At 37.3% G+C, this 20,017-nt stretch overlaps 1 protein-coding gene and 1 non-coding gene across 9 annotated transcripts in view; one reads left to right on the top strand and one right to left on the bottom strand.

The window, feature by feature from the left end:
• LOC108264468 (chromosome 4 C11orf16 homolog) overlaps window positions 1-20,017 on the bottom strand; it is a 25,220-nt gene extending 5,203 nt beyond the window's left edge. For 2 of the 5 annotated variants that reach the window (XR_008393880.1, XR_008393881.1), the window contains exons 1-6: window positions 19,885-19,995; window positions 2,426-2,590; window positions 2,218-2,300; window positions 1,767-1,903; window positions 373-493; window positions 38-248 (exon numbers count right to left, since the gene is read on the bottom strand). This is a non-coding gene — a transcript (chromosome 4 C11orf16 homolog). Of the gene's footprint in view, window positions 1-37; window positions 249-372; window positions 494-1,766; window positions 1,904-2,217; window positions 2,301-2,425; window positions 2,591-2,726; window positions 2,779-3,855; window positions 4,224-19,884 lie in introns of those variants that run through there. The other 3 variants (XR_008393877.1, XR_008393878.1, XR_008393879.1) reach the window with 3 other exon arrangements.
• On the top strand, window positions 6,954-18,978 carry znf143b (zinc finger protein 143b). 4 transcript variants are annotated; one of them, XM_017466025.3, is made up of 16 exons: window positions 6,954-7,062; window positions 8,776-8,891; window positions 8,978-9,070; window positions 9,198-9,281; window positions 9,423-9,503; window positions 12,671-12,855; window positions 13,017-13,085; window positions 13,197-13,313; window positions 13,460-13,535; window positions 13,626-13,751; window positions 13,881-14,060; window positions 14,174-14,401; window positions 15,198-15,334; window positions 16,617-16,772; window positions 16,941-17,087; window positions 18,628-18,978. In XM_017466025.3, exons 2-16 carry the CDS (start codon window positions 8,783-8,785, stop codon window positions 18,709-18,711), a joined length of 1,872 nt encoding a protein of 623 aa, XP_017321514.1. In that variant the 5' UTR covers window positions 6,954-7,062; window positions 8,776-8,782; the 3' UTR covers window positions 18,712-18,978. The 4 variants fall into 4 exon arrangements, 3 of the variants coding, with proteins under 3 accessions (XP_017321514.1, XP_047010864.1, XP_047010866.1); XM_047154908.2 differs by having other exon boundaries at window positions 13,851-14,060; XM_047154910.2 differs by lacking the exon at window positions 6,954-7,062 and adding an exon at window positions 7,107-7,407 and having other exon boundaries at window positions 13,851-14,060.

Genomic DNA, 20,017 nt, shown 5'->3' with positions numbered 1-20,017 from the left:
AAAGGAGGTATGTATTAGTTTTCTGAAGATGAGGCACCTTATATGAAAAGGTGATGATGTTAAAGAAGGAGTTTCTGAGAGAAGCCTTGGTAAGCAGAATTTGAATAATCAGATTTTTCACTGTCCCCAGAATTGCTGCCATAGCCTCTGAAGTGTCCAATACATAGGTGACATTTCTGTCCTTCCCAAGCAGCACAGGGATGACACTTGGACTGTCAGAGAGCTGATATATAGAGGCTGTTGTCATTCTGCAACAGAAGGCTGTAATTAATTAAAAGTGGTTTCTATTTTATATTACCTGAAATCACATACACTTTACAAAACACTTTGATAAGACTGTAACCATTCTAAAGTCAAGAAAAATGATCATACCTTTATGGATTCTTGAGGAAGTTCATATATTCCCCCACTTTGCAGTCCACTAGACTTTGTTGTTGTATAATATGGTTGCTATAGTGACACACTGGCCACTAAAGGGTGACATTGAGACCATCTAGTGGTGACAGAGCACAAAGCATGTCACTACAGCACCACATGATGATTTTATTTCATTTATTGTGCATCATAAAAGTCACAAAACTCTGACTTATTACCCAATATATATTAACCAGAGTATAGATATAAATTCTTAGCACAATATTACCCAATGTTATCCAATTAAACAATATTCTGAGAGGAGGCCTGATCGTGGCTGTGATTTAAAGGTCATAAATGCTAAATGGCTTCATGCTGTATGTCAGTTATCTGTCACATACAAGAAGGGCAGAACATATGAGCCTGTATCAAACACAAAGTCACAAGTGCAGGCACTGTTAAAGCAAAAACTCAATAATTTGTTACAAAGATGGAAAATAGGAAAATGTCTGCTTTCACTGATTAATTGCTTTGGTATTTTTGCATGAGTATATATAAGGTGCAGAATTAGGTCTCTAAATGTTTAATACGTAGACTTGAATGATTTGAATGATATTTTACTCCTTGAGTTTGTCCCATTCCCACTTATGTATACAAAGCTCTGCCCCCAGAACCTATGGTGGTTCAACCAGAGTTAGAATGCCACGGTATAAGAGGGTGATGGCTGATTTCAGAATGAGATGGGATGGAGTGAATGGGCGTTAAGCATTGTCAATTAAATGACTGATATGAGACTCATCCAAACAAAAACCAACCTACTAACCATTTTTCTCATCCATGTAATATTTGTAATGAGGCAATGATTTAAACTATTACATATAGACAGAAAATTAAGAAAATGAATATCCAAATGTTCAAACATATAATAATATAACCACAAACATTAAGAACAGTCTATGCTTTTTCCAAATAACAAACACATACCTAACAGACAACAAACCCTTGTGTTTAACATCCTTAACTTTTATTAAATTAACTCATGCACTTGACAAAATAGACTATGACAGGATGTCAATACAAACTTTTCTAGTAAAATATTCTTATACAAAACACATTTATGAACACTTTTGCTATTAATGACATTTACCTAAATAATATGTGTGGTGCAGGTGATAATGCTAAACTGTAGAGGGTATTATAGCTCATGGGTTAAGAATTTTTAGCAAAAGGTATTGCACAATTTAAAACAATAATAATGCTTTACTTAATAGAAACAAATTGCATACATACAATAACCAATCACTTTTAAACATTTTATTGTTTTCTGCAACGAACAATACACTAAGCTCAATCAATAAATTAAATCACTTGAATCTTAGCAACACGTAAGAACAATGTTATTATGCACTTACCCACAACAGTAAATAAAAGATCCGTTTCTGTTTGTGCAATGACCAAACTCAGCTTGATGTGTCCTATAGTTTGGAGGTTGTGCTGGAGTGGCCCTAAATGATCCTCATTTTTGTTGCTGATGATCTTTTCCTTAAAGCTGTTGAACCAATGTAACATAATTATTAGTGCCCTGATTGCTATCACCGTTTAACCCCTTACGTGACCAGCTTATTATTTAGTTACTCATCTTAATGCATATGTTTATAGGATAATGTAAGTCTGGAACTGGTGATGGTTTAAGGGGTTCCCAATTTCAACGACAGACACAGAGTCTCTTTTGAATCTGGGCAAGGTCATTTACCATCATACAAAATCTTTGATTAGATAACCTAGGATCAAGGTCATAGTAACCACTGTGCATTAAATGATGCATTTAAAAAAAGTATCATTCATATTATAGTATATACTTACCCAAGTTTCTCTATACTGACTGATGACATCAGATCTAGGGTACAGCCAGTGTCAAATGTAGCTATCATATCCCTCCCAAAGCACTAAGCAGAGTTGGAAAGAAAGGAAAGAATGGCAAGGTTTGCCAAACAGGTATGCTCTGGGGTATACTTTGGCAAACTGTCAACCCTGACCATAGTGTGTTTTGTTTAAAGTGTGTTTTGTTTACCTAACACATGACTTGAATGAGGTCAGTCTCAGCCACTTGAATGTCACTGTGTATGCTGGGGCTGTGAACCGTATAACTGCGTGCTGGTTTCATGTTCCGGTTGTTCGATCTGTTCCGTGATAAGGTGGCCTCCAGCAGCCTCCTCTGTAGAATGTTGTGTGGTTGCTGAAAAATAAAAACATTTAGACTAGATGTATAGTTCTCTGGTTTCTTTCCACCTCCCAAAAACATCCCAGTAGGTGGATGGCTATGCTAATTTGCTCCTAAAATTAATGATTGTGTGAATGTGTGTATATGGTACCCTGCAATGGACTGGCAGTGTTCCCAGAACAGGCTTTGGATTCACCACATCCCTAAGAAGGATAAAGCAGTTACTAAAGATGAATGAATGAATGAGTGGACTGGAGGACCAGAGGACAAGCGTGATGTCCATTGAGGGCTCATATAAGCAATGCATGGAAAGTATGATGCATGCACAAATAAATTTAGCGCAAAGTTAATTTGGTAGAAATTAACACAAATTGTTCTCTGAAACTTTTTTTAGGGAGACCTAACAATAGGTCCTCTGAAAATCTGATGAGAAGCTGAAGTGCAATATGATGTCATCAAAATTGTTGATCCGTATTGGTGGTAGAGAGAGACTGTAAATTCTGAATGCATATATCTTCTAAATGCGAATTTTGTCATTGTTTTGGAGCACACTAGCTTATAGATAACTTTAAAGCTAACATATTCATACTAAAAGCCCCAAAACTTCAATTTTGACTTGATGAGGACTTTAACCTTCCAATACTGATGTAGACATGTATAGGTTAATAAGGTCTAATAATGTAATCTAATAATAATAATAATAATAATATTATTAGTATTATTATTATTATTATTATTAATAATAATAATAATAATAATAATAATAATAATAATAATAATCTAATAACTTTAATAAGGTTTTCTAAATCATAAATTTGAATGAATGTTTTTTTGTATACATGATTTGATTTATTGCAATAACATTTTTACAGGGGCTACTGAAAAGAAACACAATATTATTATTCTTAATAGAAAGTAAAGGTTAAGTAAACAACGAGCAACCCACCTTACTACCTCCAATAGTTTCCCAATCCAATAGTTCAAATAACCCAATTTCTTTCAAAAACACCGCTTATTGTCAAATTTAGCCGCTGTTTAAGATGACACAATGGGTGTATTACAAAAAGGGTATCCCCAGGACTGAGCAATGACGTCATTGTGTTGCCAGACTGCATTAACACACCTTGCCTTTAAAACCTTCCAAACACTTTAATGGCACTGTAACTGCATAACGTCCGGTAAGTGACTTTGGGTCATAGAACTTTTGTAGCTACACCATGTAGTTTCCCTGCAGTGTGCCTAATTAAAATGGTTTTATTCGGAGAGCCTACACAACTCACCCCCTCTTTAGACGTTCCAAGTTTCTTGAGGCCATCTAATGGCAGCAAGTTGGCGGAATCCTTGCGTAAAAACTGAATAGTCTGTTTAATGCTGCGCTGCTGCCGTAAAGCCGCCGCCTCACTGATGTCCATGACGCTCGCGCTTCTTTCTGCGTTTCTACGCGCGCGCACGCCATTTATACAAACACCGACAGGCGGCGCAGGAGTTCCCGTTTATTCCTCACCTAACCACAGAGGAGATCTGCAGATAAGCACTGTCTCTCTACGTTAACCACGTTAAACTGTCTACGTTAAACCACGTCCCAAACTACTGTTCACATTCAAGTCTTTATTGTCGTGGGCAAAAAAGTAGGCCTACAGTGTGCAACCTGCAGTGAAATTCATACTTTTCCATGCATACAATAGGCATACATATAAATAATCAACACAAATGGAGAGCGTCATTGTTGAGATTATTTATTATTATTATTAATTTATATATATATATATATATATATATATATATATATATATATATATATATATATATATATATATATATATATATATATATATATATATATTTTTTTTTTTTTTTTTTTTACGTTGAACTAATATTTAATGTTAGGATGGCATTTTAAGTGGCTTAAAGTAGAGTGTTTACAGCATTTACAACAGAGTATTGCTACAATGACAAAAATGATGTGTAGTATACACATGCTCATTCATGCAGTTAATCCAATCACATGACAGCAGCGCAATGCATAAAATCATGCAGATACAGGAGCATCCATTAATCTTCACATCACACATCAGAATAGAGAAAATGTGACCCTACATTGACCACAGAATAGTTGTTAGTGCCAGACAGACTGGTTTGAGTATTTCAGAAACTGCTGATCTCCTGGGAATGGTGTTAAAACAAAAATGAGAGACATCAGAAGAGAACGGGTAGACTGTTTTGAGCTAACAGGAAGGCTATGGTAACTAAAATAACCACTCTTTACAAATGTGGTGAGAAGAAAATCATTGCAGAATGGACAACACATATTTTGACGTTACAACAGCAGAAGATCACATTGGGTTTCACTGCAGTCAACCAAGAACAGGAATCTAACCCTAACCCTAGGAGTCTACAGTGGGCAAAGGCTCAATGAAACCGGACAATTGAAGACTGGAAAAAGACCAGGTGATGTTACATAAAAATGTATTAGAATAAATTAACCAAGGCTGCAAACTATCCAAGGCAATCATAACTGCATTTGTTATTTATACCCGAGTATACAGCTTGCAAAAAAAACAAAAAAACAAAACAAACAAAAAAACAGAAGAAACAATTAGGTGATTCAAGGGACAATAGTAAATCCACATTCAGTCTGATGTTAACAAACTGGCCTTGCTGAGTTATCAACATTCAGCTAACACATTGAACACTGAGCATTTACCATATCTGATGAATTGACAGAGCTAAACATAATTTGGTGCCTCGTTTTATTCTGCTGTTAATGTAGTATGGTAGCATGCATCAACACAAGTGGTGTTGTAAAAGAGAATAATGTATAATTCATTAATAAATAAAAAACTGTAACCATAAATCGTTGTGGTATACACGTAAGAACACACCTCACGTCGTGCCATTATATGAAGATAATCCACTTAGGCACACAGTGGAGGACTGTGGACCACCCCAATGTGGGTTATTTTTCACACAATAGCATGGCTGTTGTTTTATTCCTTACTCAAATCAGGATTGCTATGTTTATATCTCGGTGGTAAGACGTTTATTAATAATTAGACAACATGGATTCTATATACCAGAATGATTTCCCCAGGGTATTTGTTCTCTCTGCTTTGTGTGATATATTGTATATGGCTGGTTTCCAAACACTTAGAGTACAAAGGATTTTAGTTTATATTTCCCAGAGAGTCCAAAACTAGGCTTAGCAAATACTAACCCGTAATTTATTTTTTAAATAGTAAAGTCAGTTATAGTATATTTAGTCAGTCCATGATTTTAATTCAACAGCTCAAAAGTGCTAATTAGCATAATAGCCTGCTGCAGTGCCATGTCCTGCTGATCAGTGTAGCTAGTTATATATATAGTTAAATTGTAATTCAGGATATATACTCTATTTAATGACAGATCTTTGTATCACAAAATTCTAACGTGAAATTGTGTAACCAGCTTTAAAAAATAGTGTTTATTTTTCAACCGAAAATATATACACCACATCCGTAGTGTGCTTACCACAGTGTGTAACTTGGATAACTTGGAATGCGGATTACATTCTAGGCCTTCTTGTCCGACATCAATGCACAAATTCACTAATGCTCTTGCAGCTAAATGAGCATAAATGCCCACAGCAACAGTGGAGGTTGCTGTAGCAGTAAAGCAGAGTCCAACTCCATATTAAAGGCCATGGTTTTGGACTGGGATGGGTGTAATGGTCATGTGTCAACATACTACATGTGATTAGCAGGTCATAAACCAAAATGTCACCTTTCGCATAAAAAATAATAAAAACATGAGTTTTCTAATTCCATTTTTAAAATTTATATCAGATTATTTGCCTGTTATTGTACTAACAACATTAGTTCTAACTTCATGGCACTGCAGAAAGTTTCTAAACAATTTTAAAAATAAATCTGAAGCTTTCACCTATTTAACAAATAGTCAGTTACAGATATTGTACTCATTTAATATAAGTAAACACCTTTTACACGGTGTTCCCCGTGTGCACTGCATTGCCCATACAACCTCACTGCTTATGACCAACTTGCGTTTCAAAATGGCCGCGGACACGCATTTAAAACATTAAAACTTTTTGTTGTTCACCTAGCATTACCAGGAAATTACACCTGCGAACGTAAAAGCGTTAAGAAATGGCCTCCCGCACTCGTCAGGAAATAAAACTATATTCTCCTTGCACACCTAGACAATACTCGTGTTTATTAATCGCTAAACAATACGAGAGACAAACCAGAATGGCGTGATCATGGTGCCCCTGACTCTGAATACCCCCGATAAACAAAATTTCTATCAAATCAAAACGCTAGAGTAACAGCTGTGTGTTTAAGAGCCTATCAAAAGAGTGCAGTGTGGACTCCACCCCGCCCTTTGACAGACCTCACTCCGTTATTCATGTTCCGGGGTTGTGTTCACTACACAGCGTTTCCTGCCCTGATGCATGGCGGTCGAACGAAGGGATTGTTGGAAAATTTTTGGAGGTTAGTATATAAATGTGTTTTTACCCAGTGTGCCTTATTTCCTCAGTCAGTACAGAGCTGCAGAAGGCGCTGATGGAAATGTCATGGAAGTGCCAGAGGAAGCCTGTTTTCAATAAAAACAATTCAAATGCATCGGGAAACAATGTTTTATTTATTAGAGGCAACTGGACACGGTGTTCTTATCGGTTACAACGTTGTTAACCTTCCTGTTGTGTTTCTTCAAGTTAACGGAGCTAGCGCTTGCTTACAGCATCTGTCTTTGATAGCCGTATAACATTTTAACTTTAATAATTGCAACGCTTAAATGTATTGTTTTGGATTAACGATTATAACACCGACTCTAACGTAAGCATCGTGCAGATGTTAAACTCTAAAATCTAAACGCTTTAGCGTATTTGCTAACGTCAAACTAGCACAGTTAGCTGGTAACGAATTAGCTAGGTAGCTAGCGGGGTTTGTGTTGCTAACTACTTGATGGGATTTCAACACTTACCTTAAAAAAAGAAATATTGAACGTATTGGTTTTATAAAGTTATAGTTAGAATGCATTGTGTCATACAAGGACTGGATTATCTAGCGCAGATGCTTAGCAGGTTGATGGTTCGCATAGCTAGGCTAAGGTGGTTAGTTAGCTAGGAAAGGCTCGTGCTTGGCGTTAATGCAGTTTTACAGACTGCTTACAAAATTTTAATGAAGACAACTTAATTTTGACATGTTTTAGGATAATTAGGAATATTTAACAAACCGAAAGCAAGCCTTGTAATGACATTTGATTTGGTGTTGCGGCTCCTCAGAGAATACACACTTTAGGGTGACATTTGTAAAATTGAGTCATTTCAAAATCATAAGTACAGGTACTGGTTTCTTGAAATATTTGCTATGATGGTTGTGTAGTTGTGTTCGGATTATGTTAGTTGAACGCTTTTCACAGCTGAATGACCTTTTTAAAAGGTCACCGGGCTGGGTACTTGGTCATAAGCCTTGAATTAAAATGAAACCTTTAGATTAAAAAACAACAACAATGCTACAGTTTTTTTTTTTTTTTTTTTTTAAATCCAGGAAGATTCTCATTTACATCAGATAGACGTGCTATTGGATGTAACATCCGTTTAGAACCTTAGTCAAAACCTTCATATTTTGAATATTAAATATTTATCTGAAAAATAAGTTGGTTATAGATGTCTGTTAATAAATCTTAAGTAATTGCTTTATCTTGGTCAGAGTCATGGTGAATCCTGAACCTCTCTCAGGAACACTGGACACAAAATGGGCATATTCACCTCGAATTGGGCACAAGTCTATGTATACACACACACTCACAAATTCATTCACACCTAGTTAGGATAGCCAAACTGCATACTTGCATGTTTTTCAACAGGAGGAGGAAAATTAAATAGATATGGAGAGGATATGTGAAATTCCCCACAAACAGTAACCCAAGCCTGGACCCTGGAGCTATGAGGTGGCAATACTACTTACCGTGCCACTGTGTCCTCCAATTACAGATATTGTGCACATTTAAAATGAGTCACTTTTTAAATGGAATTCCCAGAGTACACTGTTCATAACCAACTTGCAATTAAAAATGGACATAGGCACACCTTTAAAACGAACAAAATTTTGTTGTTCATCATACATTATACGTTTGTTGTATGCCATACATACATATGTCAACCTGCAATTGTAAAAGTGTTGATTGGATGCTTCTCACAGGTAGACCATGCTCTTGGCCCAGGTGAATCGGGACACCCAGAGCATGGAGTTCCAAAGTGTTGACGGTGATCCACAGCAGGTCACCCTTTGCCTCACTGAGGCTGTGACAGTTGCAGGTGGGCCAACGTTTTATTTTATTTTTTTAAAGTATGTTTACATTCATTCCTGCACAAGTCTGCAACTTGCAAATTTTGCTTTATAGACAGTGACCACATTGAGGCAATGGATACAGTGAGTTTGCAGGCAGTGACTCTGGTAGATGGCTCAACTGCATACATACAACACAGCCCGAAAGGTATAGAAATTGTAGAATATCAACTCTTTTTCGAGCATTTCAATTAATTCACTGAATGCAAATATGCATATTACAGTTATAGAAATATTTTCCTATAAGTGAGCTGTATCGTATGTCTATTTTTAAGATAACAAGATAATGGAAGGACAGGTGATCCAGTTGGAGGATGGATCTGCTGCGTACGTGCAGCACCTACCAATGCCGAAAGCAGGTACCTTTCACAGGCCTAAAATTAACTCAGGTTATTTACTTAGTTGTGCTTCATTTATGATTCAATTATTATTCACATATGCATAATTTACATCTCCTTAATGATTCAAGACATATCTTTTAATCTTCATGTAACTTTCAGCTGGAGAAGGTCTAAGACTAGAGGATGGACAAACTGTGCAACTGGAGGATGGGACAACAGCATACATTCATGCACCCAAAGGTACATCTATGCCAGTAGTTACTGTTTTGTGTAACATGGAATGTGCCAAATATTTTACTTTTTTTAGGACGCGTTGTCCCCTATTAATCCTAAAGCCAGGTTCACACTGTGCGATTTTGAATAGTCTTTTGCGACTGTTGCTTGCCAGACTGTACGGACATGATACCCACTGTAAGCCATGTCACACTGTAGGATCTCAGTTGTCATTAATGTCAGAATGTACGACAGTTAAGACATGAAAAACGGACGCACACAAGAAGACTCATACGGAGTAGGAGAAGCCACACTACAGTACTTTGCCTCAAATCTTCTGACACTGACTACGTTTACATGGACCGCAGTAATCAAATTACTGACCTTATTCTGAGTAAGACAATGTTGTGATTAAGGTGTTTACATGAGCTGCTTTTAGAATACTCCTTTCATGTTCCCGTTTTACATGTTATGGGACATAGTTCGATTAATGGCACACGTCATTACGTCTCCATGACGACCGACGTTCCCTCCAGAATTTCACCTATCAACATACAGTTCGTCTTTTTTTATGGAACCATATACAGTTTCGGGTGTTTTTATTTTTGATTTTTACGAACACTTCAAGAGCGGTTAATTAATTGTCATGCTGTACTTGCAAATAGACGACTGCTTGAAGCCGTGGGCTGCGTCCCAAACCGTATACTTACCTACTATATAGTAGCCGAAATACATGTATTTCGCCTACTATATAGTAGGTAAGTAAGCGGTTTTGGATGCAGCCGTGCTCTCTTGTTTGCCGTAAAACTGTTGAGCACTGCCATGTGTGATCGTGTCCTGTCATGGTGAAAACTCCCACACGACGTTAATAGTGTGATTAAGGTGTTTACATGTCTGTAACACACGTCGATAATGCAACTAAAACAGGAGTACTCCACATGTCTTAATTCAATTTGTGTTTACTTCGAGTATGACTTTAATCAGATTAAGGTAATAAAAAATTGCTGTTTACATGGTAGCTTCTTAATCAGATTATTGTCATTAATCTGGTTAATATTAGATTATTGTTGTCCATTTAAATGTACTGAATGACAGAATTTCATCAGAGGAAAAATTTGATCGCAACGGCCATCAATCGGCTGTTGGGGAACATGTCAAACTTGCAATCAAAGTCTATAGATTTTGGCCTAGGATTATAGGACTCTTAAGATTCTCAAAATTTGTCTCAGATTACCAAATCGTGGCTAAAATCGTACATTGTGAACCTGGCTTAAGTCTGAATCCAGAGTGAGATTTTACAGTTGCAGTCAAAATTATTCGACCCCCATTGTAAATAAGGTTTATTGGCAAAATTAAGACTTAATTGTTTACAATGAACAAATCAAATAAAAGCAATTGAAATAGTTCAATACAATGAATGCTTCAAGTGGTTCTCCAAATTCAACTGAAAATGCAACTTAATGATTTCTCCAGTTTTAAAATTATTCAACCCCTTCATGGCAAGAATCTTTAGTAGTTAGTAGAACACCCTTTTGCTGTTATGACCTGCTGCATCAACCCCTGAATAGAATCCCTCACAACAGCACAAATATGCAAAACAGGTGTTGTCTCAAGCACACCTCATACAACTAATCAAGGGCTTCATTAGTTGCACCAGCTGTGCTTGAGCTGGAACACATGAAATACTTGAACTGGCTAGGGGTAGAAAAAATATGAAATACCTGGACAGGGCAGAAAAAGGAAGCTGTCAATGGCTGCAACCAGATTTCTGAGAAGGCAGGTTGTGAAAAACTCTTGAGTGACTGCAAAAGACCTGCAGCAAGACTTGGTGGCAACAGGCACTGAGGTTTCAGTGAGCACAGTAAGGGGCATACTAAACGCAGAAGGTTTCTGTGACAGAACTCCAAGACATACTGACCACTGTCCACTACTGACCCAAAAGCACAAGAAAAGTTGGCTCTAAATTATATAAATAAGCCACAGAACCTTTCGGAAAACTGGAACTTTTCGGCACGATGGATCAGCGGGCTGTCGGGAGGAAGAAGAATGAACATTCTGTCCACAGTTAAGCATTGTGGTGGCTCTGTGATGCACTGGAAACCTTCAGCATGTAGAAGGCAAGGTGGATTCATTGAAGTATCCGGAAATCCTTGGAGAAAACGTCATGCTGTCTGTGAGGAAGCTGAAGCTTGGGCATCATTGGACCTTCCAACAGGACAATGATCTCAAGCATACCTCAAATTCCACCAAGGCTTGGTTGCAGAAGAAGTCCTGGAAGATTCTACAGGGCCATCAAAGTCACCTAACTTGAACCCCGTAGAAAATCTCTAGTGGGATATGAAGAATTCGGTTGTAGCACACAACCCCAAGAATATCACTGAACTGGAGGCCATTGCTCATGAGGAATGGGCTAAGATTCCTCAGGAACACTGCCAGAAGCTATGTATCTTGTTTGCAGCAGGTCATAACAGCAAAAGGGTGCTCTACTAAGTACTAAAGATGCTTGCCAGGAAGGGGTTGAATAATTTTGAGACTGGAGAGGTCTTAAGTTTAATTTTCAGTTGAATTTGGGGAAACCACTTGAAGCATTCATGTGTTGGACTAATTCAATTGCTTTTGTTTGATTTGTTCAATGCAAACAGCTGAAAGTCTATAAATTTTGACAGTGAACCTGATTTGCAATGGGTGTTGAATAATTTTGATTGCAACTGTATGTGGCCTGCTTTGGTGTGCACATTTTTGTTAAGAGGTGTATGGGAAAGGGTGGGGCTAAAAATTATTTTCAGTCACTAGTCAGAAATTTGCCTATGGAAAATGTAAACAAACCTTTTGCAAACACATGTAAAAATGACAGAACTCAACCAAGAATGTAGAACTTGGAACCAGTTCTAAACAAAAATGTGTAACTTATAAACATTAGTATATTCCAACATTCCTTATTTTGTTCTTTGACCCAGATTTACAGAATACATTATACATGTTCAGCACTTCTGATCTTCCTTATGATATTCTGTTTGCGTTGTGCAACCCTATTATATACTTGGGTCAAATCAAGTTCTTACTCTAATTGAATTACAAGTATGCACCCATTCATTTACTTTGACCCAAAAAATTTACTAAATATTGCATATGTGAAGGTGTCCTTTGACTAAAGTCTGTAATAATATATAACAAATGCATGTCATTATTTGCAGAAACATATGATCAGGGTGGATTACAGGCTGTCCAGTTGGAGGATGGCACGACTGCCTACATCCAACACATGCCCCAGTCAAGCACCATTCTGGCTATTCAGGCTGATGGCACAGTGGCAGACCTGCAAGCAGAGGGCACTATTGACCCAGAGACCATCAGTGTGCTGGAACAATATTCTGCCAAGGTTACAATTACACCTCTCACCAAAAACAAGCAAACTAAAAAAAAACACTCAGGCCACAATAAGATTTTCTGCTGTGGTATTCAAGTGATGTCACTTTAAAATTGTAGTACTTCTTTTTGAAGCACTAATTACTACTTAATACACTTGAACTGCTCTTTCAGATGGAAGGAACAGAATGTGGCACAGGGCTGCTCAGTAGAGGCGACACTGACGGAAGTGTGCATATGCAGGTACAGTCTTCTGTATTATTTTTTATTATTATCAGTTTTTCCGCAGTTTACAGTTTCCATTGGACCTTTTGAATCACATTTGATGTGTTTTTGTGTGACTGGTGTGTACAGATTGTACTTCAGGGTCAGGAGGGCAGGTCTCCTAGAGTGCAGCATATTGGGGAAAAGGCCTTTCGCTGTGAACATGAGGGTTGTGGAAAACTCTACACAACAGCACATCATTTAAAGGTAAAGCTTTATGATTGTTTGCTTAGAGTGTAGCAAAATTAAAGCTAGAACAGCTGTTTTATTTAACATTTTTATTGATGCATTTACTTATTTATCTGTTAATTACTGTGATTGAAGTTCAAATGTCATTTGTTTCTCTTGAAAAGGTACATGAACGATCACATACTGGGGATAAACCTTACATGTGCGATCATCTGGGATGTGGGAAAAAATTTGCAACAGGTACTGTATCACATCCATGTGTACCTTAATGTGTTTTTTATTTTTATTTTTCTGTACAATTTTTCACACTGATTTTATGTTAACTAACAGGATATGGCCTAAAAAGTCATGTTCGAACACACACTGGTGAAAAACCATATCGCTGCCAGGAACTCAACTGCCTTAAGTCTTTCAAGACATCTGGAGACCTACAAAAACACACACGAACACACACTGGTGCGTTTTCTGTAGACAGTATACTGCTTAAGCCAATGAATAGCATTTATAACAGTGGTTATCGAATAATGTTTTGTTATGCTGTAAAAGTGTTTGTAGTTTCAGATTCCTACATGATTGTATTTGTAGGGGAGAAGCCTTTCAAGTGCCCATTTGAAGGGTGTGGGAGATCTTTCACCACCTCAAATATTCGAAAGGTTCACATCCGAACACACACTGGTGAGCGGCCGTACTACTGCTCGGAACCCAACTGTGGAAGAGCCTTTGCCAGCGCCACCAACTACAAAAACCACATGAGGATCCACACAGGTACCTACATTTTTCTACCACATCCTAAAAAAAAAATGAGTATTTGATAGCTAAAATAGCAACAATTTTGGAAAATATGTAAATAATAAAGTAAATTTTGTTTGCATCTGTAGGTGAGAAGCCATATGTGTGCACTGTGCCTGGCTGTGATAAACGCTTTACTGAGTACTCCAGTCTCTACAAGCACCATGTGGTCCATACTCCCTGCAAGCCCTACAACTGCAACCACTGTGGGAAGACCTACAAGCAGATCTCCACTTTAGCCATGCACAAACGCACCGCACACAATGACACCGAACCCATTGAGGAGGAGCAGGAGGCCTACTTTGAGCCACCTACAGGTCCGTGCAAAACTGAAATGAAAATGTATAGAACTTATTAAAGCTTTGAGATGATCATATTTTGATTTAACTAGTCCTGCTCAGTCACCTATGTTGGAGCTGTTTTAATGCTAGCAGACTTTTGTGAATAGGTGTGTCATGGGTTGAAATTTTCATTGATGACCTTGATATACAAAATATTGTGGTTTCTGGTGTCACAGTTGATGTTTTAAAAACACATAAGCTGCTGGTGAAAATGAAAAGGAAAAAAGCTCAAAAGTGTCTTTGCCCAGAGAATCCCCTAACTGTTCTTCTTTCTTAGAAAGATTTTTTTTCCATAAAATGTCTAACATTGTCAATATTTATCAGATTGTCATTATAAGCTGAACAAGAGAGTAGATGTGAAAAAAGGCAGCTTAACAAACAAAATGGACAATAGTTATTTGGTTTAGTTCAGGTCAGCAATGCCATGTTCTTATGTGCATTTGATGATTGTGTATGAAAAAGTTATAAACATTCTAGGAGGGGCAGTAGAGAGAGCAATGTAGCATGTTCTGGTTTACACAGCAAAAAGGTTTCAGTGCATTGTGTCCACTGCATGCAGAAATTGAGGTGGATGTGTAATGTCTTTTAGGGTGAGTTCAGGGACTGGACACTTTGGGCAACAAAGTAAATGGGTAGACAATAATAGAGGAAATGCATTTTGATCACTATTTTGTGACCAACCAAGAAACTGTAATGACACTAGTTGTGAAAATTGTTTTTACTATAATCACGTTTTTCACCAGACTTGACTCTGTGTTAATATCTTGCTCAGAGGCCATTGATGACCCTGCATTGACTTTTACCCCTGCTGTGGTGGATGAGGATGGAGGATCAGACCAGGTTTCAGGAGGAACGGAGCTCATGAGTCAGCAGCACGTAGCACTCATATCTCCGGATGGCACACAGCAGGTTGGGACAGTTTAAAATAAAATTAATATGTACATTTATAATCATAATATATGTAGTTCTGCATTTATTCAGATATTCCTCTTATGAATTTCTGTATTGTGTAAATGTTCCAGCTTCATTAAAATTCTAATAGCCTAAAATTTGGCCCTCAAAGTGTTACAACAAGGAATTTACATTATATTAATTAGAATTAGGTTTATTTACCTGTATCTATTCTGCAGCTTAAAAATGCTTAAGTGATAAATGCATTCATTAGTAGTTGAATGGGGAAAATTGTATGAAAGTAAACAATTAAGCACTAATAGGAAAGGAGAAGGTTTTACCAGGTCTGTCCAGTTATTCTCCCTTTTTTTTTTCTTTCCTTTTTTTTTCCAAATTTAGTAAGCTTTATGGGCATGACCATATGCAGTTGCAGTACTGCTAAAGTTTATATTGAGGAATGGAGATTAAAGAACAGAAATGAACATTAATAATAGTAACAAACATACTATCTCTCTGTCTCTCTCAATCAACCTCTGTTCCTTTCTGTCTGTGTCTCTGTCAGACTGGTCTGTCTGTGTTACAATTCTGCTGTTGAAGTAAACGTTTTATTGTTTCTCCACCTGCACAGTTGCAGCAGAAACTGTTTGAGTAATCTGGAAATTGAGCAGGTGCTGATACACGGTTACAATGTTAAGTTTCGTTCCTCACAACTGCATTAACACTGCAACTGTGACTGAGAAGGAGGTTACAGAAGTCTGGCATTTTAGCTGACTTTGAAACTCTTTTTTTCCAGTTAAAATTACTCCTTAGATGCTGCTACGGAGCTCATTATGTTTCAATCGATCATTTTCTCAAGGCCAGAGACTTATCTTTGGGAGAATTTATAAATGTTTGTTTATTTTTAAGATATGGTGAACTTAGTACATATTGTTCTCAATATTAAACCTCTGTTCATAGCAATTTTTATTTAGTTTTATACAGACAAAAATGCACATTGATTCAGAATATATATATTTTTTAAAGGAATGTTTTCAGTCATCATTTTTCTTCTATTAAAATTTTGTTCAAAATATTAAATCAAATCATGAAGCCAAGGTCATGAATCGAATCAAATCATATAACTGTGCATCATTACACCCCTACTTGCTGTTTCTTTTTTTTTTTTTTGGCAGGTTAATATTATCCTTACTACATATTTTCATTACATATCTTCATGAATATGCTGAAACTAAGTGCTACACTACCTGATAATGTAGTGTATAGAAAATATGAATAACTAATACTTCCACTGTCCATTCAGGTTTTTTCTCAGGCAGACGTTCAAGCAATGAATGGCACAATAACAATGGTAACACAAGAAGGAACGACTATAACCATCCCTGCTCATGAGGCAATGCTCTCCTCTGGAGAAGGTCATTCTGTCACCATGGTTTCTGCAGATGGCACAGAAGGACAGGTATTGGTTCACATTTGCTTTAGATTTCTTTCAAGCGATTATTTTTTCTGAAAGGTTTTTATCTGTATTTATATTCATTCAGCTGAACTAAGTGCTCAGCTAACATGTGCTATGCCATATTTGTCCTATGTGTTTGCTGATGTGTCTTGGTTTTTATTTGTGTTGTAGGTGGCAATTGTGACGCCAGATCTGTCTGTGTTCCAGACTGAGGACGGAGAGCTGGTTCAGGAGCAGCACCAGCGGCCAATGGTGTCCACCAGCCCACATCCAGTTACTCTGCTGGCTACCTCTAATGGCACACACATTGCTGTGCAGGTACATAAACACAAACGGAGTTCATTTAGTTAAAATAGCATTTTCTAAGCCTTTAACCAAGCGAGGTGAGGATGTTAGCCTGACCTAAATACTATTTGGGGTGGAGCTGACTAATTACCCTAATCCTGTGTTTTATGTGATGAAAACTATTAGTATGTTTACATGGACAATACTCCGATATTAACCCAATTAAGACAATACTCTGTTTAAGAATCTACCATGTAAACAGCAATTATTGATTAACTTAATCCGACTAAAGTCATATTCGAAGTAAACACAAATCGACACAGACATGTGGCTTATTCCTGTTTTAGTCGCATTATTTAAGTGCCTTATAGACATGTACACATCTTAATCATACTATTAACGTTATGTTGATGTTTTCGCCGCATTTTGGACAGGACACGCACACACACGGCAATGTTCAACCGTTTGACGGCAAATGAGAGTATGACTGCATCCGAAACTGCATAGTTACCCATTATATAGTAGGCTAGATACTTGTACTCACAGCTCCAAGTCGTCTATTTGCACGTATAGCATGACAAATAATTAACAGCCCTTGAAGCTTTCGTAAAATTAAAAATGAAACACCCAAAACTGTATATGATACCATAACCAAGAGGAACTGTATGTTGATGCGTGAAATTCTGGAGGGGAACAGTGTGGCGTGGGGACGTAATGACTTGTGCCATTAATTGATCTGTGTTGTATAACATGTAAAATGGGAAAGTGAACGGAAAATTCTAAAAGCAACTCATGTAAACACCTTAATCAGGATATAGTCTTATTCAGAATAAGGTCAATAATTAGATTATTGTTGTCCATGTAAACATAGTCAGTGGTGTTTATGGTATAAGGGTGTGGAAAGCAGATGTTGTCCCTGTGTGGCTTTATAACTGATTATTTCCTAACAATTTATTATTTAAGGTTAATATTTGAGCTGCCCAAAATTTTTCTGAATTCCCTGACTATACTAGAGCTAGACTCTTGGATTTACTCTTCACTCAAGCTGAAAATAACAATATCATCCAAGTCATAATTAATTTCTTAATTGGACCTGATTGTCACTTCTTTCTGCTGATTGGGGTTTAATACAATCATTTAATGTACAATCATCAAACCATTCATCTCAGACTGACCTGTCAATTACATCTGATTAGAGAGCCCTACTACTGACTGAGGTAAGCATTGAGGTGAAGTGGGTACATTTTCAAGCAGTTATAGGGCATAAGGAGTGAATCATAAGGCATGACAATTAGATTAAAAGCTGTAATAACCTAAATTCACTCAAACAAATGCATGAAACACTTCTGTATTCTACTGCATTGTTAGATTCTGATGATGAGGGTAACTTAAAAATTACAGCCTGTTTAGGTGTATATACACCAAAACATGACATGCTGATGCAGGGTGCTACTGTCCTAAAAAGGTTTCCACATAAATTCCTACTGCACAACAGGAAAAATATTGAATAAAATGATAATATATTCTGTGAAAGAAAGCATTGCATTATATTTCTCTTGCTTTTGTTTTGTAGCTCAGCGATCAGCCTTCATTAGAGGAGGCCATCAGAATCGCATCACGCATTCAACAAGGAGAAACCCCAGGCCTAGACGATTAAAGCATGACCTTCAACATAGCAAAATCAGTGTGTGTGTCGGTCGGATGTTCGTGTGCGTGCATGTGCTTGCAGTGAACAAATGAGTCAAGTATCCAAAAAAATTTTGCTAGCATCCTGATTGCTCTATTTGAAGAGGACTGAATATATTTTTATGTGGATTTATGTACATAATGTTTTGAAACTGGAGTTTTTGCTGTAAATATTTATTTGATTCTTCTATTGAATACTTGACTTTTTAGGATCTTAATAAATGACAATTGAACAACATCCCATTTACACCTGCCTTGGACATTTTATGGACTCTACCTACAACGTAGCTATGTAACTGCTGGTTGTAGTCCATATTTTTCTATTAAACTCTTCCTTTATATGGAAAGGAACCCAATTATTATTTGGCCAGAGATTGCCATTTTTAGCACAGCAGTAACACTGATATGGTAGTGTTTGTGTGTGTTGCCATTACAAGTGTATCAGGTGCAACAGCTTTGCTGGAAAGTTTAAAAAGCTCAGCGTCACTGCTGGGTTGAAAAGGGGGGGGGGAAGTCCATCATCAGTCAGCACCCAATGTACACAATAGCTGAACCATGATCTCAACACCAGTGACTACTGGTTTACCTACAGCACAGGTTACCAAGAGTCCTACCCCCTGTCCTTCAACTCAGCAAGGGCTAGACAAAGGAGAACACACCAGTATCAGGGTTGGGGACATGTGGATTACCATAGATCAGCTATGTGGGTTGCGATGTATGCCCATATATAAAAAATGATACACTTCTGTTTTTAGACAAACAAGCATACAGACCTGCAACGGTTTGATGTCACCCTACAAGAGCTTTGTATCCTTATAACAGAACTCAGACGATTTAATGCCCTACCTTGCTGCAACAGGTTGGGAGTGTCCCTCTTTTTATGGGTGGAGACCCACATTGAAACCCACGTTGCTAATCTAGGGAGGCCCCATATTGCTATATGCACAATTTATTAAGGTGTCATAGCTTTTAAGTGTAAGAAGCACTGACTTTAAAATGAAATTTAGATATCAGGATAATAATTAACTGTGTTCGTAAATTAAGTTTTAAACAACGAGCAGTTATAAGGTTGAAGATGTATTACATTAACTGCTACTCTTTACGAAGTACATTTTTGTGTAAATGCAAAGTATGAAGTACCCACGTATTTATAAAGTCGGGCCTCAGATCAGCAGAGAGGAATGAGATTAGAGAGATCAAAGCGCGGCATTCGCGCCAGTTGAAACCAGCGTCCGTCTCCAGCTAGGTTACAAAAAGCACCATCAATGACGTTCTGG

Source organism: Ictalurus punctatus, chromosome 4 (genome assembly GCF_001660625.3).
Source record: "Ictalurus punctatus breed USDA103 chromosome 4, Coco_2.0, whole genome shotgun sequence".
NCBI lineage: Eukaryota > Metazoa > Chordata > Actinopteri > Siluriformes > Ictaluridae > Ictalurus > Ictalurus punctatus.
The sequence above is the reverse complement of the archived record's forward strand: the minus strand, read 5'-3'. Positions and strand labels throughout refer to the sequence as shown.

What these genes read in the sequence shown, in the direction of transcription:
- znf143b (XM_047154908.2), top strand. Translation starts at nt 8,783, where the DNA reads ATGCTCTTGGCCCAGGTGAATCGGGACACCCAGAGCATGGAGTTCCAA. An exon ending in TGAGGCTGTGACAGTTGCAG is followed by an intron (nt 8,892 to 8,977) that starts GTGGGCCAACGT and finishes TTTGCTTTATAG; the next exon opens with ACAGTGACCACATTGAGGCA. An exon ending in CATACAACACAGCCCGAAAG is followed by an intron (nt 9,071 to 9,197) that starts GTATAGAAATTG and finishes TCTATTTTTAAG; the next exon opens with ATAACAAGATAATGGAAGGA.